The following is an 18,889-nucleotide window of genomic DNA, read 5'->3' as shown; positions in this document are numbered from 1 at the left end:
AGCATTAGTGTTAGGTCTTCTCTAAGGGTTTATGGAATTCACCTGTGAATCTATGCAATGCCAGATTTTTCTTTGTTGTAAAACTTAAATAAAAATATTTGTGTGTGTGTGTGTATGTGTGTGTGTGTGTGTGTGTGTGTGTGTGTGTGTGTATGTGTGTGTACATGCATGCAGAGGTCAAGGGAAATTTTTTCTCTCCTTTTCTATTTTTGTTCCAAATTTTTAACTCAGACCATCAGGCTTGGCTTTAAGCACCTTTATCTACTCAGTCCTATCTTGCAGGTCTGTGAAACTTTTTTAAAATTATTGTTCAGATCTTGTTGTTATGTATCTGTTTAAGTTATTTATATCATCTTGATTTAATTTTAGTAGGTCACATGACTAGGAATTTATCAATTTCTTCTAGATTTTCAGTTTTGTTTGTTTGTTTGTTTGTTTTTGAGATAGGGTTTTTCTGTGTAACCTTGGTTGTCCTAGAACTTGGTTGTCCTGGACTGGAACTCAGAAATCTGCCTGCCTCTGCCTCTGGAGTGCTGGGATTAAAGACTTGTGCCACTATGCCTGGCTCAAGGGTTTTTATTTATTTATTTTTGACTATCTGTTCTTAAATGATTCTTTTTATGGAATCAATTGTAATCCCCCCCCCTAAACTCTAATTTTATTAATTTGTTCTTTCTTTCTTTCTTTCTTTCTTTCTTTCTTTCTTTCTTTCTTCCTTCCTTCCTTCCTTCCTTCCTTCCTTCCTTCCTTCCTTCCTTTCTCCCTCACCCTCTTCTCTCTTTCTCTCTCCCTCCCTCCCTCCCTCCCTTCCTTCCTTCCTTCCTCTCTTTCTTTCTTTCATCTCCCCCCGTCACTCCACATCTCTCTCTCTCTCTCTCTCTCTCTCTCTCTCTCTCTCTCTCACTGTGTATCTCTGGCTGGCCTAGAACTCACTTTGTGTATCAGGCTGGCCTTGAACTCACGGAGATCTGCTTGCCCCTCTCTCCCTTTTCTTTTGGTTAGTTTTGTTGAGAGTTTGTTGTTCTTCAATAACCAGGGAGCCTGCCTGGAACTGACCTAGGCCCTCTGTGTATATGTTACAGTTGTGTAGCTTGGTCTTCTTATGGAACTCCTAACAGAGGGAGCAGGTGCTGTCTCTGACTCTTTTACTGGCTTTGGGGACCCTTTTATTCATACTGGGTTGCATTATGCAGCCTTAATACAAGGGGAGGTGCCTAGTCTCATTGCAACTTAATTTGACATGTTTGGTTGATCCAGGGGAGGCCTACCCTCTTCTGGAGGAGTTAATGGGGGAGGGGCAGAGTAGAGAGGAGATGAGGGAGGACTGGGAGGAGAGAAGTGAGTGGAAACTGCAGTAGGGATGTATTAAAAAATAATAAAAAAAAACATTTGGTTAAAAAATTTGTTTTTCTTGTTTATTTTTCCAAATAATCAATTCTCTAATTATATGTAACATACTTTTACTCTCAATTTCACCAATTTCTATCCTGTTATTTATCATTTCTTGCTGTCTATTGCTTGTGGGCCTCAATTGCTCTTGGTTTTTTTAAGACTTTGAGGTGCATCATTAAGCAATTTGTTTCAGATTTTTTCAGATATTTTAAATGTATAAACAGAAGTTTTCCTGTGTCCCACCTGGCCCACAGCAGCTTATAAAATAATCAGTCAGAGGCTTAATATTAATTACAAACTGTTAGGTCTATGGCTCAGGCTCATTGTTATCTGGCTCTAACATCTTAAATTAACACATTTCTATTAATCTATGTATTGTCACGTGGCTGTGGCATTGCCGGTCTGCTGGCACATGGCTTCTTGGGTGGTGGGCCGTCTCCCTGACTCTGTCTTCTTCTTTTTGTCTCTCTGCCTGGATTTGCCACCTGGCTCTATTCTGCCTTGCCATAGGCCATAGCAGTTTCTTTATTAACCAATGGTGGCAACACATACTTGCAGCAGACAGAAAAGCCATCCCACAGCATAAATGTGAGCACTCAGAGGCATAAACTTTCCCTTTAGTATTTGGTAACTTGTGCTTTTATTTTTGTTTGTTTATTAGAACTTTTTGATTTCTTCTCTAATTTTTTCAATGACCCACTGTTAATTCAAAAGTATGGTATTCATTTTCCATGTATTTGTGTCATTTCTGTAGTTTTTATTTCTGTTGATTTATAGTTTCATTGCACTGTGATCTGAAAAAACCCCACAAGATCTTATTTTTTATTCCTTTAGACAAGGTACCATGATATGATGAGAAAAATGTGTATTCTGTGTATGTTGAATAGAATATTCTGAATGTATCCATTAAGTCCATTTGCTCTATGGTGTCCTTAACTTTGAATTCATTTTTGTTTAGATGACCTATTTAGGTATAGAGTGGGGTACTGAGATCTCCTAATAACACTGTATCATGATTTACCTGATATTTTATGAACATTAGTGTTTGTTTTGTGAAATTTGATGTCTAAACATTTGTTCCATATATATTTACAACTCTATCTTTTCGGTCAGTTGTTCCCTCTAAATGGTGGCTTTCTTTATCTCTCCTCTTTAATTCTGGTTGAAGTTGACTTCATCAGATATTAGAATAACTACACTGACTTATTTCTCAGTTTCCATTCACTGGTAGATTTTTTTTCTGTTTTTTGATCTCAGCTTGTAGTGTTATGACCAATGATGTGTGTTTCTTGGAAAAAATGGTTGGGAATTCATTTTTAATACAGTCAATTAGTTTGCATTTCTTTATGGTGAGTTGAGGCCACTTACATTTGAAATTATTATTGAGAGATATTTACTGATTTCTGTAATTTAGTTGGCTGTTTTCTGACTGCCTGGATTATGGTTTGTTCTTTACTTTCTTCTCTATTAGGATCAGGAGTTAGTTGCTTTACTGTGTTGGGTACCATGGGTTTTCCAAGCTTTTTTTTTTTTAATCTATTCCTTTCATGAAATTTAATTGAGGCTGTCTTTATTTCTTTATTTTCAAATATCTTTTACAGTGATGGTTTGGTGGTCATGAACTGCCTTAGTGTTGTTGTTGTTGTTGTTGGTTTTTTTTTTTCCATTTCTTCCTTTTCCCTCCAGGTCATGAGGTTATGGATTGAATTCACCTGCTTGTTTTTATATTCTTTCAGGTCATTGGTCATATTTGGCCAGAAAACCTTTGAAATTACCACCTAACATTGATCTATTTCAGTACCTTTGAGTTCAGTAGTTGAGGAGGAGGAATCATATTGCCTTGCTTTTCGATGTTTCTAATTTTCCATGTTTCGATGTTTGTTTGTTTTTTGCTGTGATTTGCACAACTGTTAGTTTGGATATTTCTCCTTTTTGAAATGGGATTTTCACATTAAACGTCTTGTTTTTGAAAGGTCAGTCCCCAACGTCATTCAGTATCCTTCAGTGAAAAGAAAGCAAACTGCTTTATCATCAACCAAACCATACAAAATACACTTAAAATCAGGTACAGACCAATGACCACATAACTTGAAAATGGCAATACTGTGGAATGTGCTATAAAGATAAATATTATTTAGGTTAAGTATAGAAATAGTAAACTAATGAAATAAAGGAAGGAGACAGGAAAGGGGGAAATAGAGGAGAAGCAAAGTTAAGTAAAGGAAAGGAAAAAGAAGAAGAGTAAAGAATGTAATAGAAGAAAAAGCAAGACAAGAGATTAAGGAGAATAAGAAAGAGGAAAAGGAAAAACAAAAAAAGATACCCCCATAAAGAAAAATTAAAAACCAAAATTAGATAAATTTAAGAAGGGGGATAAAAAGTAAATACATGAGTATTTAAAAAAAAAAAGAGGCTGGAGAGATGCTCTGCAGTTAAGAGGATCTAGGTTCAACTCCCAGCACCCGCATGGTGGGTGGTTCATGATCATTTAAAAACTCCAATTCCAGGAGATCTGACAACTCAATCTAATATTCATAGGTACCAGGCATGCACATGGTGCATGGACATAAAGGCAGGTGAAACATTCACACACATAAAATAAAATAAATAAACCTTTAATTAAAAACCACTCAATAGGGGTTGGGGATTTAGTTCAGTGGTACAGTGCTTGCCTAGCAAGTGCAAGGCCCTGGGTTCGGTCCTCAGCTCTGGCAAACAAACAAACAAACAAACAAACAACAAACAAAAAACAACAAAACACTCAATAATGTAAAACCAGAATGCTACTAAATGTAGGGGTGGAATAAGGAAGAAAACACAGAATTTGAGAATCCAAGAATTAAAAAAAAAAAAAGTCATCAAGTGGGAAAATGCTTGAACAAAATTAGATGATGTATGAAGGGGATGACTAAGAACATATTTTTGTAAAAGCGAAAGATTTCTTCCCAAGATTTCCCAGACCACACCCCATCAGGTGGCTAATGCTTTAATTAGAGTTTGCTTCTCAAGAGCTGTGAGAATGAGGTAAACAACCACACATGGCATCGGAAGCAGCTAAGGTGGTTTGAAGAGTTTGGATGTAATGTAGATATCAGCCAGCTCCTTTTGGTGTATGATGTCATATAACTTTAGGAGTTCTCTGTAGGTGTGTGTGTGTGTGTGTGTGTTAGAAATGACATGTATATTGAAACTACCCATTGTTATTGTGTTGCGAGCCAATCTTTGGTTTTAGATCTGTTCATGAAATTTGGTGCCTTAGTGTTTAGTAGACTAAAATTTATCTTAATTTACTTTTGACTTTCTCTATTAAATTGGAAAGAAGTGAATTACCTCCAGCCACCCATTTTCTTGATGCTTGTTTAAAATTATTTATTTAATGTGCATAGAAATTTTGCTTCCATGTGTGTCTGTGTGTCACATGCATGTAGTGCCTGCACAGGTCAGAAGGGAGTGTCAAGTGCCTAGGAACTGGAATTACAGGTGGTTTGTTGTGAGCTGCTATATAGAACAGATTCCTTAAGGCAACTGCTAAATCTAAGAAAATGGTAGGACTACCGTAGAATGTACTGTGGAGATAAACAGTATTAAACCTCCAACCTCATTCCCTGATGTGTTTTTTGTTTGTTTGTTTGTTTTTGTTTTGTTTTGTTTTTACAACATTCTTTTGGAGGATTGTTGTGGGAGAAAGCAGGTCAACTTCTGTGTACCACTGCCTGAATGTAATAACTGCTCACTCCATGTTCATTACTACAATAATATTAAAGGGAGCAGGCACAAGCACCTTGTCCTAAGTACTGCCATTTTACCTGTAGGGTGAAACAAAGTTTAGTTTCTTGGGCCTTAGGGGACCTGGGAACTTTCAATGGCTGACCAACCTCCTCTTTAAACAATAGAAATAGTCTGTTATGCCTCTTAGTTCCCTAAAACATTATGGCTGTTCCTAACAACAGAAAGAAAAATGAATCTGATTGGTTGGACTGAAAAGCTTATGTTTTGTGTCAGGTGACAATGATCCTTGACTCCTGATTGGTGAAAATTGTACCTGTAACTTGGCGCAGGTGTGTTTATGTTTTTATGCTTATAAACTCCACTTCTTGCCCCTGCTTGGGGCTGCCAGGAAAAGCAAGGCTCCTGAGTCCTTGTCCTGCAGCCCTGATCAATGAGTGACTCCACTTATGTGATGATTTATTAAAGTCTTGGGACTCATAAGTGTTATTTCTCTCCTTCCTTGTGGCACACAATGTACAGGGTGCAACAGCATGAGTAAAATTTTAAAGAACTCTGATTCAGAGGAGGAACCAGTCAAAATTAAAATTTAACAGTAGTCTTGGACACCAGAGCTCTTCCAGTACAGACTCCCATTCTGTGAATTAAGAGCTGGAGATGATCCAAGTGGGAAAGGGGTAAGGGTACAAGATGACCCATTCAGTGGGACAGGATCATAATGTCTTTGCTAACTATTCACAGCATACATTGATCTTTCAGTCATCACTCATCCAACAAATATTTGAAGTTGTAAAATGACCACAAAGTGGGGTAAAAGTTCAGACCAATGAAATGTAAAAAGTTGCATGTCCCTTCTGTCTTTGGTTTTGACAAGAGCTCAGGATTTCAGAGAAAACGGAAAATATATGGGTTATGTAAAACATGTCATGTCACAGGGGAAGACAATGTAGAAGTGTGTTCAAGAAAATGTTTGGATAGGGGAGGGACCAGGTAAGGGGCAAACATACATTCCTGGAAGAGTGAATAAGCTGGATTCCTAGAGACGCTTGTTGAAATGTCTTGTGTATATAACTCTCTGGATTCTTCACAACTGAGTTGATTTAGGGAAGATAATCATGATCAATGTAAGGGAAAGAACCCCAAAGAAGAGCTTATCTCCACCCCTTATCTTCTTCTTTTAATGTTTGCCATTTTTAAATTTTATTTAATTTTTTGTTTTGTTTTGTTTTGTTTTGTTTTTTTTTTGAGACAGGGTTTCTCTGCATAGCTTTGCGCCTTTCCTAGAACTCGCTTTAGAGACCAGGCTGACCTTGAACTCACAGAGATCCACTTGCCTCTACCTCCCAAGTGCTGGGATTAAAGGTGTGAGCCACTGCTGCCTGGCTTAATTTTTAATACAATATATTTTGATCATACTATTCACCTCTTCCACCCCATCCCAGATCATTTCCACCTTTAACCCATCCAACTTCATGTTAACCCAACCCAAACATCCTTTATCTGCTTAAGTATAATCTCCATAAATTTGTTGGAAACCATCTCAGCACTGTTCAGTTGATGGGATAATAATTCTTCAAAACCTCATTTTTCTATTTTTGCTTTATTAATCCTGGGTGGACATGTAATTTTTCAGGTAAGCCATAACAAGTATCATTGCTCTGATTTCTGTTTTAGAATTTACCCAATCTGAGCTAAAAAACAAAAACCATAAAACCAAAAAACAAAATGTGTTGAATTAGTAAATAACTGAATAGGTGATGGGCATTTTAAGTGTTTGGGAAGGTATTATTATCCTACTCGATCAAGATATTGAGGTACAGAAAAAGCAGGCTACATATGTGGGGAGACTAACCTGGGTCTTGAGCCTCCTGAATGCAGCTGCAGTGTTCCGCCCCTTGGCACATTCATCCCAGATCATAACTGGAAAGGGGTTGGGACAAGCCCTAAGTAAAATGTAAGAAACAGCTGGATTTGGAGTACAGATGCAAGGATCACTGTGTGTAGAAACTCTCAGCAACTACGTTCATCTGAACACACCAATTTACTCCTTGCCATCACTTCCATCTTGATGTTACAAAAATAGCAAAGCAGCTGCACCTATTGAATGTTTGGTAAATTAGAATATGAATCTCTGAATATCAAGGCTAATTATGTCTATTCCATAACTCTGTCTCATCAACTATTGCCTAACACATAGTAGGTGCTCAGTAAGTATTTGTGAGTAGTACAGAGACAGGAAAGTGGGTGTATAGGTAGTTATTACCAAGATCAGTCGCTAGGGCTTTGTTTTCACTGTTTCCCAAAGCCAATGTTTCAGGTTAATAAACTTTGGACCCTGAGATCAATCCCTGTCTGCCCTCTCCTTCTCCCTCCCACAAGTAGGTGGAACAATCTTCTCATGACTTAAATGTGGTCACTCCAAAGGCTTAGTGACACTAGTGATCCAGAAGCCACTAATCATGAGTTTCTCTGTGTTGAGCCCCACCAGAAATATGGATAGTGTCTCTGGGTTCTTTCAAGTGGTCTTCCTGCTCAGCCTATTTCTGGTGCTTTTCAAGGCAGTTCAGTTCTACTTAAGAAGGCAGTGGCTGCTCAAGACGCTCCAGAAGTTCCCATCTACACCTTCCCATTGGCTTTGGGGACAGCAACTAAAGGTAGGAAGAAGGAAGAGAATGGAAGAACATGAAAAGCTGGAGCCCTGATAGTTTAGCTTCAGTCCATGGGGCAGTTTGCTGTGGGATGAGCACATGGTTTCTGAAGAACACCCAGTTTCCTTCTATGAGGGAGCTTGCCTTAACCATAGGAAGCATATATCCTTTTAAGAAGATGCATGTTGGCAATAGATGCAAATCTCAGGATGTACAAGGGCATGAGAAAACAGCCTAGCCTTATGGAATAAGTGAGTGATGTCAGGTACAGAGAACAATTATCTAGGTTTGTCAAGACTGAGAGAATTTCTAGAAGTGATGATTTAGGGGCCATGTTACATATCAGTTTCCTCTGAGATTAAAACTTGTGATTACAATACAGGATGTTCTAAAGAGTGTTAAAACATTCCATTCAGAAAGGAAGCCCTTAAGATACTGCAAGTTCTATGGGGAGGTGAAACATTCCATCCTGCAGGGGGGTTCCTTAAAGCCAGGAAACAAAGGTTTTATAAAGTCCCTGAAACTATGTAGCAGGAATCTTAAAGGTTCTTATTAATAAAATCAAACCCAAGGCCAGTTATTGGGGTGAATGCTGGAAGATCAGAGAAGCAGAACAAGCCACAGTTTCCTCACCTCTCCAGTTCCTCAGCTGGTCTGTTTCCTCAGGCTGCAAGCTTCTGAATCCTCAACCCAGTGGCTCTCAGCTGAACTGTGCTGCTCCAAAGCCTGAATGCTAAACCAGCCAAATGCTTAACTAACTAAATGCTTAACTAACTTTGGTGCCTGGTTTTCACTCTTATACATCTTTCTACTTTCTGCATTACTCCCTGGGATTAAAGGTTGGGTTTCTGGGATTAAAGGCATGGGTCACCATGCTTAGCCGTTTCGAAAGTGGCCTTGAACACACAGAGATCCACCTGGCTCTGCCTCCCAAGTGCTGGGATTAAAGGCGTGCATCACCAATGCCCAACTTCTGTTATGGCTTGCTCTGACCCATTTTCTAGCCACCATTTCTGGCTCTGTTCTAGTGGCTGTCTGTTCTCTGACCCCAGATATATTTATTTCGGGGAACACACAATATTTTGGGGAACATAATACCCACCACAAAACTGGCATTATTCCCTAGCCTCCTCCACCCCCGAGTGTCCATAAGCAGTAAGGGTGTCTGAATGTGCTAGGAACCCTTAGTAGAGTACAGTTTGGTAAGGGCTGCATGAAGAGGCACTCAGTGAGGGATTGTGCACTAGCCACATCTAAGAATAGGTAGATTTAGAGCTCCTACAGAATGCTGAGGCTCTTACCCCAATAGCTTCTCTAAAGAGCATTAGCTCCATCTAACAAGGCCTCAGGATCTGGCCAGGGCCAAGTTCTTGGACACAACAAAGGTCTGGATGAAAGAAAAGACAGATTGTCAAACTGACCCAAATTTCTTTTTCTGAACATTCCAGGGCTATGTCCCTGTGGTGGTTCTGCCTCTCCCATACCACACAAAGTACTAGATGTCAAAGACCATTTTCACTAATTTGTCTTTTCTTTCATGTCTGTTCCCAAAGGACAAGGAGATCCAACAGATTCTTACATGGGTGGAGAAATTCCCAAGTGCCTGCTCACAGTGGCTCTCAGGGAGCTGTGCTCGAGTCCTGATCTATGACCCTGACTACGTGAAGGTGATTCTGGGGAGATCAGGTAAGAGCTCAGCTTCATTGCTGCTGTAGCATGACTGCCATCCAATGTTCATGCCCCAAGTGTGTCAAGTTTTAGAAAAGAGTGACATTTTAGCCATCAATGTCTAAATAGCACCTACTACCATTCTCCCTGTTCAGAGACTGACATATGACTAGCAATACTTACATAGCTCTCAACACTTAAAATAGCTGCACAGGGCTCAAATTAACTATTTTTCTTTTAAAACAAATTGAGTTGATGTGTTTCACAAATTTCTCTATAGGTGAAGAACAAATTTTATATCCAGAGTCTTGGATTCAAAACCTTTAATTGTTTACTCACCTGGGTCATAGAACTACTAAGCCACAGCCCATAATAGAAAAAACAAAAAACAAAACCAGGTCTTTTTGTTATTCTTTGGCTTCGAGAGGTTTTTGTTTTTGTTTTTGAAACATCATAGTGACAGAGACATTCAGCTGCTGGTACAATGAAGTCTGTCTTCCTAAGCCCAGATAACTGGCAAGACAAAGATAGAAATGAACACACACACACACACACACACACACACACACACACACACACACACACACAAAATAAGTTTAAAAATTCTGGAAAACTAAAGAATTCATAAAAGCTTCTTTATCTGTTACTCAAGATCTGTGTTACTTTTCAGATCCAAAGGCTTCTGGTATTTACCGATTCATTGCTCCCTGGATTGGTAAGCATAGTAAAATAATGTGTTTTCCTGACTGCTCTTTGGCTAATGGAAAACAACGGGTAATTGTCCACCAATATCATGATCCGTCCCTAAATATGAAGGCTTTATTTCTCTTCTTCCTTAGTCCTTTCTAATGCTGGTGTGAGTGAGTGTGCATGATATCTAGCTTCTGCCATATCATTTCTTCAAACATTCATGGCTAGACATTTATATATGTCGCTCTTGACCTGATCCCAACACATTTTCTTCTGTTATTATCTCATGTCTTTCTTAGTCATAGAAGATTTTATCAGACAAACTTGGAGTCTCACTGTCCATGTTTTGTCTAAGGAATCCCACCATTTTCTTTCCTTATTCCATCCCAATGAATTTGACTAAATGACCCCAGGGGTACCATTGATTCCACTTCTACCAGACACACTCACATACCAGTCTCTGGCCCAGGCTATGGCTTGCTTCTGTTGAATGGGAAGAAGTGGTTCCAGCACCGGCGGATGTTGACCCCAGCCTTCCACTATGACATCCTCAAACCCTATGTCAGAATCATGGCTGACTCTGTCAATACAATGCTGGTGAGTGGCTCTGTCTCTATCTCATCACACCCATCCACAGTATACTCACAATGTCCTTATGGTCCAACAAATTCTTGTCCTCACCTCCTATTAGGCCCTGATTTCTGGCCTCACCATGTTCATCAAACTTTTGATAAATGAAACGGAATTAAAGTCACTAATAGCACTCATGAAGCATGTTCATTCACACCACAGGTTCTTTTCCTTCACACGGTTTATTACTATATTGGTATTTACACTCATTTTTCAAGTCTAGTTCACTCTCAGAAAACCAAAGGGGCCATTTTTATAAACTGAAAGATTATATTTGTTTCTAAAACCAAACAAGCAATAACTGGATATCATGTTTTGTTAAAAGGTTTGGAAGAAGCAGGCATCAGATTATAAACATTTGCTTCATGCTTTTATTTTGCTATAAGCATATGATGTTAATGGTGAGGAACTTAAGACGGGTTCTCCATAAATAAACAGAAAAAAAAATCTTAGTCTAAACACAGGTCTTCTGAAGAAAATGTGTAATTGTCTCGTTCTCACCACAGGACAAATGGGAGAAGCTTGATGGCCAGGACCACCCTCTGGAGATCTTTCACTATATCTCCTCAATGACTCTGGACACCATTATGAAGTGTGCTTTCAGCTACCAGGGCAGTGTCCAGTTGGAAGGGTGAGTGACACCTTCATTTGTAGTCTTTGGTCTTACTGATTTGTAAGGCTTTAGTAAGATGTAAGTGGGGCAGCGAAGACAGTTGCCTCCACAGAAAGCAAGATTCTCACCCAGCCCTAGGCCGAGCTCTAATTTCAAACCAGCCCCAACAAGACACAGTAGAGCTCTAGCGAGTGTGGAAGCCCATTTCCTAAGGTCTCGAGGATTTGAAGACATATTAAGACATAAGTGCTGTGTGCCTTGGTGTTGTGTGTCCCACAGGTGAAAGGATGACTATAGAGCCCACTCTATTCTTGGGTCAGACACTCCCATAACCAGTATATTGTATCTCCTGTCCTCAGAAATTCCAGGTCCTACACTAAGGCTGTTGAGGAGCTGAACAACCTGGCTTTCTTTCGAATTAGGAGTGCCCCTTATGTGAATGACACTATCTACAAAATGTTCTCTGATGGCCGTTTGTTCCACCGTGCCTGCCAGATTGCTCATGAGCACACAGGTTCTGCCTTCCCACCCCCTTCTTCCTTTATCAGGCTCATCCCAAAGATATGATCATACATCTCAGACACAGTGAATTTACCAGAAGCCTCTATAGGACCTGAGACACTGTCAGTTACTACCAAGATGCAAGATTTGGGAGCTAGGATGTTAGCACATGAAGTACATTACAAGAATTACCAGTTTCATTACATTGGTGACACTGCATGGGATAGCAATAGCCTTTAACGTGACTCTGTGGTCCATGATTCTGATTGGAGGCTTGAGGTATATGAGATTGTACAGACTTCAAATCATGACCAAATTCCCACTTGCACATGCACCCTGGGCTTCATAGGACACACAGATTGGGGTCAGGGATCCTGTGAATTATAGCAGCTCTGGGATCTATCTGACAAATGCTGTGATGGTATAGATGGAGTGATCAGTATGAGGAAGGCTCAGCTGCAGAGTGAGGAAGAGCTGGAGAAGGTCAAGAAGAAGAGGCGATTGGATTTTTTGGACATCCTCTTGTTTGCCAAAGTGAGTGGGGTTCAGGGGTGAGGTTTGGCCCAGAGGCAAAGATTAGATACAACTTCACTCTCTTACCTGTGCATTCACTTAGACAGAGGATAACAACAGCTTGTCTGATGAGGACCTGCGTGCAGAGGTGGATACATTCATGTTTGAGGGCCATGACACTACAGCCAGTGGAATATCCTGGATTTTCTATGCTCTGGCCACCCACCCTGAGCACCAACAAAGATGCAGAGAGGAGGTGCAGAGCATCCTGGGTGATGGAACTTCTGTCACCTGGTAAGAAAAACTCAAGATGAAGGAGACCCCTGCCTTCTTGTAGAGGAGATCTCTTTAAAATTTGTTTTCTTTTTCTTTATTCTTCTCTCACCTATTACATCCTGACCACAGCCTCCCTTCCCTTCCCTACTTCCTGTACTCTCCTCACCTCCTCTCTCCCCCAGACCAACTGATCCTCCATTTCCCTTCAGAAAAGAGCCGGCCTTCCAGTGATATCAACCAAACACTGCATGACAAGATGCAATAAGACTAGGCATAACCCCTCATATCAAAGCTGGACCAGACAAATCAGCAGGAGGAAAAGGGTCTCAAGAGTAGGCAAAAGAGTCAGAGACACCCCCACTCCCTCATTAGGAGTCCTACAAAAACCCAAAGCCAAACAACCACAGCATGTATGCAGAGGGCCTGGTGCAGACATTTGCAGGCTCTATGGTTGCTGCTTTAGTCTCTGTGAGCTCCTGTGAGCTGCTTAGTTGATTCTGTGGGCTGTGTTCTTGTGGTGTTGTCAACCCCTCTGGCTTCTATAATCCTTCCTCCCCCTCTTCTTCAAAGTTTCCTGAGTTCTACGTAATTTGGCTGTGTCTTTGTATCTGTTCCCATAAGCTTCTGGAGAAAACCTCTCTGGTGACGATTGGGCAAGACCCCAATCTAGAAGAATAGCAGATTATCATTAGGAATTATTTCATTGACTTTTTCTTGTCAGTCACGTTTGGTTCAACCCTAGGTCTCTAAGCCATCCAGCTTCCTCATCCTGACTGTCCATGCAGTGCTGGGCATGGGTTCCCTATAGAGGTATGGTCTTCAAATTAGACCTGTCATTGGTTGGCCACACCTACAAGCTCTGAGCCACCAGTGTCCCAGTGCATCTTGCAGGCAGGACAGCTTATGGGTCATAGGTTTTGTGGCTGTGTTGGTGTCACAGTTCTACCACTGGTAGCCTTACCTGGTTACAGAAGATGGACATTTCAGGCTCTATATCCTCCCTCTGTCCCTCCCTCCCCACCTGATCCCTCCTGTTCCTATCCCCACCTGTCCCCAGTCCACCCACAAAATCTATTCTATTTCCCCTTCCCAGGGAGATGCATCCATCCACCCTGGACTTCTCCTCTTTAACTTCTCTGGGTCTGTGGATTATAGTGTGATTATCCTTTACTTAACAGCTAATATCCAGTTATAAGTGAGTACATAGCATGTTTATCTGTGGGTCTGGGTTGCCTTGCTCAGGATAATTTTCTTCTGGTCTTCCCAGCTCTGTGTGATTTTTCAGTATGGGCTTCATTTCAGGGATCACCTGGACCAGATTCCCTACACTACCATGTGCATCAAGGAAGCCCTGAGGCTCTACCCACCTGTACCAGGTGTGAGTCGAGAACTCAACACACCTGTCACCTTCCCTGATGGACGTTCCTTACCCAAAGGTAGCCAGAGCCAGTCACCTAAGTCCTCACGTGTGCTTATTTTCTCAGTAAATTGGGTCCTTACTTTGAAGTTGAGATGAGGTCATAAAATTGAGACCATGGAAGTCTCCTGGAAGAATGCCACCCTCTAATTAAATGTCATTCTCAGCCTTGAAATTGCAGTCTTTTTTTGTTTGTTTGTTTGTTTTGTTTTGTTTTGTTTTTTGAGACAGGGTTTCTTTGTGTAGCTTTGCACCTTTCCTGGAACTCACTTGGTATCCCAGGCTGGCCTCGAACTCACAGAGATCCCCCTGCCTCTGCCTCCCGAGTGCTGGGATTGAAGGTGTGCGCCACCACCGCCTGGCTGAAATTGCAGTCATTTAAGATATTCAGGATTGAAATAGAATGATGCAAGTCTTGTGGTGGTACAGTTTTGTTCAAGAGTAAAAACAAAGGAAAAAGATAATGGAATCCTACGTGTGGGTGTAATGTCTCCCAGTTTCTCAGGAAACTCTGAGTTGATGAAAGAGAGGAGCTAATGATAAGTTCTGAGCTCCTTGTCTCCACAGGAAAACACATATTAATGAACTCATCATTGGATATGATCCTACCTCTGCCATATCCAAGCAGTGTATACATAAGAAAAATAATGGGCCTTATTGAGAATTTAGCATTTCATGTGAAAAATGGTCATTAAATAGTGTCTTTGAGGGTGATGGGGGGGACTTGTGAGTGTTATGTGAGCTGATGTAAGTTCTCCAATGGTAGATGTTAGACTTTTGATGAGTGTATGTTGTCACTTCACTTACTGGAAGCAGGATACTCCCAATACTTCACTGCTGTCTGTCATCACTGGGCTCATGGTTTTCTAATGCATGCTTTGCTGAGCTCCCATCCCTGAAAGGATCATTAGCTCTAAGTGATGACTCCTTATATGCAGGACAACTGTGCATGCCGGTCTCCTATTGGGTATAAGTCTAGAGCCCTATTTCATTGGCTTAATTATGCTTCACTCCATGTCTTCCCCCTTCCCCTCACAGGTATCACAGTCGGCATCTCCATTTATGGCCTTCATCATAACCCAAGTTTGTGGCCAAACCCTAAGGTAAGAAGGCCCTGAGAAGAGGGAACACAATGGCAACTTTATACATGCTGTCCTTTTGCATTGGAAATGGACTTGACTCCCATCCACCTGGCCCATGTGCTCTCTCTACAGGTGTTTGACCCTTCTAGATTTGCAGCAGACTCTGCCAGGCACAGCCATGCTTTCCTGCCCTTCTCAGGAGGAGCAAGGTGATGGGCAAGGATTGGAGGAAAAGGGAGTCTCTGACACATATTAATATGTTATAATTCTGATCGCTTATGTCCCTATGTGGTCTACTTGTGTGTGTCTCTGTTGATATATGTGGACAGATAGTGTCATGTATGTGTGTTTGTGCCAGAAAGAAAGATGGCAATTCAGTATACCACAGAGGTTTTTAACCCACTGTCCTGTGGCCACTGAAACATAGGTATACAAAATTAATATGCTTTGATATTTTCACAAATTCTGAATTTCATATTTCAGAATTATATTCCTTATGCAAACTGAACCAAGAACTTTTAGTTTTCAATAATCTTGAAGGGAGAATTTCTTTTTCCCCAAATTCTCATTATAGCCCAGTCGGTTTTCTTACTAATTCATCAGTTGGATGCTTCTATGAACCTTTGAAATATATGTACCTATAAATATATGCAATAAGCACGTATTAAGTATTATAAGGTGATACATTTAAAATTCCAGAAACTGCATGGGCTCTTCTGTTAAAGTTTTATATATATGAGTTCACAGCTCATTGTACGCTGGACACCAGTGGCTATCGTCTCACATTTTTGGCTTCTAGTCTCACAAAATTTTGCTGCATGGACAAATGCTTACAACTTGTATATGCTCCCCCAGTTTGTAAAGCTGTGCATGTGGGAAGGGACTTGAGGGGACAGGCTTGGCCTGCCTAGTCCGGTGGTGGCAAGAACAGGGATGAGGACATTAAACAGTGTCTGAGGAAAAGCCTCTCCTCTGTTTAGTGATGACGCATGCCATAGCTAGTGTGCACAGTGACAGAGAGCTGAATGAGACAAGCAAAGGGCTGCTGTGAAAAGCCACACAGTCTACGGGACTCATCCCGTAGAACACAAATTCCCCCAAATTTCTTAAGGTTTTGATACAATGGTCAGCATGAGTCAAAATGTCTCTAGGGATTATGTAGGGGGAGAAAATTAAAGCTAGGAATTTCTTCTGATTGACCAATTCTGTGAAACCTACAGTACTGAATCAGCTCCCACAATGCATGGCATTTCAAGGGGAAACTGCAGTCAGGATGTAAAACAAACAAACAAACAAATACATAGGAAGAAAAATAAGAAAACGTATGATGGAGTTTATTCCCATGGTTAAGAATTTCATCTTACCCAGCCAAAAACAATGCAGCCATTGGAGGATAGGATATTTGTAGGGAGCTAAGTTTCTAGCTTATATAACCTTTATCCTCTGTGCATGTTACTTTATTTTTAAAATTCAACTCAGTAAATTCAAATGCGAAAATAGTTTAAAACTCTATATTTCTGCCATGTCTCTTGCTGAGACAGGAATACAGAAGTGTAGAATTCTGATTCCAGCCCAGTAAAGACCAGAAGTGTATATAGTCAGACACATGTATTTGAAGTAATCATCGTTCCTTCTTCCTGTCTCTCACTCGTGCATCACTCATTGACAGTTTGTTACACATTCCTTGCTGTCCTATAATCTGAAGTGTGGTGGAGCCTTGAAAAAAGTGCCAATGATGCCTTAGAGTCCTGGAGGAGATGAGCAACCACAGAGGATATGGAGCTAGCTGACTCCTAGCTTGTTCCTTTGGATGTGTTAGTGAATGTTGTGTGATATTTTGTTTGTGTTCTGACAAATAAAACTTGTTTGGAATCAGAGGGCAAAGCTAGCCACCAGTTAACCATAGAGATCTGGAGGTCTGTACAGAGAGGGACAGGAAGTGATAAGGTGGGGTGGAGACAGAATCTTGGCCCTTTTGGACTGGAGGAATGGAAGAGGAAAGAAGCAATTGTGGCTGCCCTCCAGTTTCTCTGATCTTTCAGGTTTTACCCTGATATCTGACTCTTGGTTTTTATTGATAAGATTAATTATATTTATGCTTCAGGTGAGGGTAGAGGAAAACATTACAGGCAACTTCAGCAGCATGAGCTGAAATAGGAAGTGAGGCTAGACAGATAAGAGATGGTGAGTCAACAATCCTACAGTAAGTGTGATTATGCCTGGGGTACCTGGATGCTGTTCTACCTGATGGAGTGCATAGGAGAAAGTGTGTGGAGAACAAAGACTAAGATAGCAAAAATGCAAATCAGGGCTTTTCTGGAGTCAGATTAGAGGGCTGCAGATGATGGCAGTCTGAGGGAATGAGGGGTCAGAGCCTGACAACTGAGTGGGAGGAAGATGGAGGAACTGTCTGAAGATTCTCAATCAGATGCATTCACCAGAAGCTTCTACCGCTAATATTTGACTCCCATTCTAGGATCAATTCCTTTTTTATGCTTGGATATAGTCCCCAGGATGGTGATATACACCTTCTCATATTACCCCTAATATGGGTATTCATAGTGGAGATCCAGAAACTGTTAGGAGAGAGAATGGCTAACTAATGATCACCTCATTAAATAACTCATGTGCTTGTACTCTATGCTCCACAATTCCGGCACTGTTCAAATGACATTTCACACATCCAAGAGCAGGACTAGGGTCAGAGAATGCCCTAGAGGAATAAGAGACTTTGTCCTAGGTCAGAAGCCTATGCACAAAGACAAGGGAACTATTTAGATGTGTGACCTCTAAGGAAAATGATTAGACTGGTACCCTGAAGGGGTACCCTATTCCCCTTCAGGACAGAAGTTCAAGGAACAATGCTCACTGTCCTCAGAACATGCCTAACAGCACATCTCACTTTATGTCTCTGCTTGGTTCAGAAACTGCATTGGGAAACAGTTTGCCATGAATGAACTGAAGGTGGCCGTGGCCCTGACCCTGCTCCGCTTTGAGCTGCTGCCAGATCCCAACAGGATCCCGGTCCCCATGTTGAGACTGGTGTTGAAGGCCAAAGAAGGGATCTACCTGCGTCTCAAGAAGCTGAGATAATTCTGGTAGAGAAAAAGACGGCTCTGGGGCCTGCTGCCTTCTACTTGCCACCTGCTTTGTCTACTTGTCTGTTTGTATTCCTTTCCTCTGACCCTCATCCCTCTGCTGTCTGTAATGCCTCCTATCATGCCATTTTTTTTCTGACCTTCTTTCTCTAACTCTCCCCAGACTCTTCCCAGATTATGTGTATATCTGTCTCCCACCTGGCTGTATTTCTGACTGGTCACATAGCCCTGAACACCTGCCTGCCCTCAGTTTGCCCTTTATAACCATCATCCTGCCAGAAGAAGAGATATTTTAAAGGGAAACACTCATGCCTCTCCCTTTGGCTATCAGGCTCCTGAGACAGTGGACCCCATGAATTAAAGTGTCCTTAGGAATCACATGCTGGGAGAAAATTAACATGAAAAATATGCACCAGCCAGAAGAGGAACTCTACATATTCTTCCTATTTGTCTCAGAATTAATGTATGTAGATTTCCTTGCATAATACTTCTGTTATAGAGAAATGAATAGTTTTTCCTACTTTGGGCCAAACTATAAATAAATCCATTTTACTTCATCTACTTCTGTTTCCTATTTTATTTATGATACAGGTATGAGCATAAGTGTCCCAAACAGGAAACCTTGTTATGGTCTG

General features: G+C 41.0%; 1 protein-coding gene across 3 annotated transcripts; it reads left to right on the top strand.

Moving 5' to 3' along the window:
• The first annotated feature begins 7,577 nt into the window (after window positions 1–7,577).
• Window positions 7,578–18,249, top strand: LOC118578294 (cytochrome P450 4A14). Of its 3 annotated transcripts, none has more exons than XM_036179115.1 (12): window positions 7,578–7,762; window positions 9,307–9,452; window positions 10,105–10,149; window positions 10,594–10,721; window positions 11,261–11,385; window positions 11,727–11,881; window positions 12,296–12,402; window positions 12,485–12,675; window positions 13,960–14,093; window positions 15,113–15,177; window positions 15,289–15,365; window positions 18,081–18,249. In XM_036179115.1, exons 1-12 carry the CDS (start codon window positions 7,578–7,580, stop codon window positions 18,247–18,249), a joined length of 1,527 nt encoding a protein of 508 aa, XP_036035008.1. The 3 variants fall into 3 exon arrangements, with proteins under 3 accessions (XP_036035008.1, XP_036035011.1, XP_036035009.1); XM_036179118.1 differs by having other exon boundaries at window positions 7,578–7,772; window positions 9,320–9,452; window positions 11,261–11,381; window positions 11,819–11,881; XM_036179116.1 differs by having other exon boundaries at window positions 7,578–7,772; window positions 9,320–9,452.
• Window positions 18,250–18,889: the final 640 nt, after the last annotated feature.

The sequence above is a fragment of the Onychomys torridus genome, chromosome 2 (genome assembly GCF_903995425.1).
Source record: "Onychomys torridus chromosome 2, mOncTor1.1, whole genome shotgun sequence".
Taxonomy (NCBI): Eukaryota; Metazoa; Chordata; class Mammalia; order Rodentia; family Cricetidae; genus Onychomys; species Onychomys torridus.
The sequence above is the reverse complement of the archived record's forward strand: the minus strand, read 5'-3'. Positions and strand labels throughout refer to the sequence as shown.

Coding starts and splice junctions, on each gene's coding strand:
- LOC118578294 (XM_036179115.1), top strand. CDS start 7,578: ATGAGTTTCTCTGTGTTGAGCCCCACCAGAAATATGGATAGTGTCTCT. Junction 11,882..12,295: donor GATTGCTCATGAGCACACAG/GTTCTGCCTTCC, acceptor GTGATGGTATAG/ATGGAGTGATCAGTATGAGG. Junction 12,403..12,484: donor ACATCCTCTTGTTTGCCAAA/GTGAGTGGGGTT, acceptor GCATTCACTTAG/ACAGAGGATAACAACAGCTT.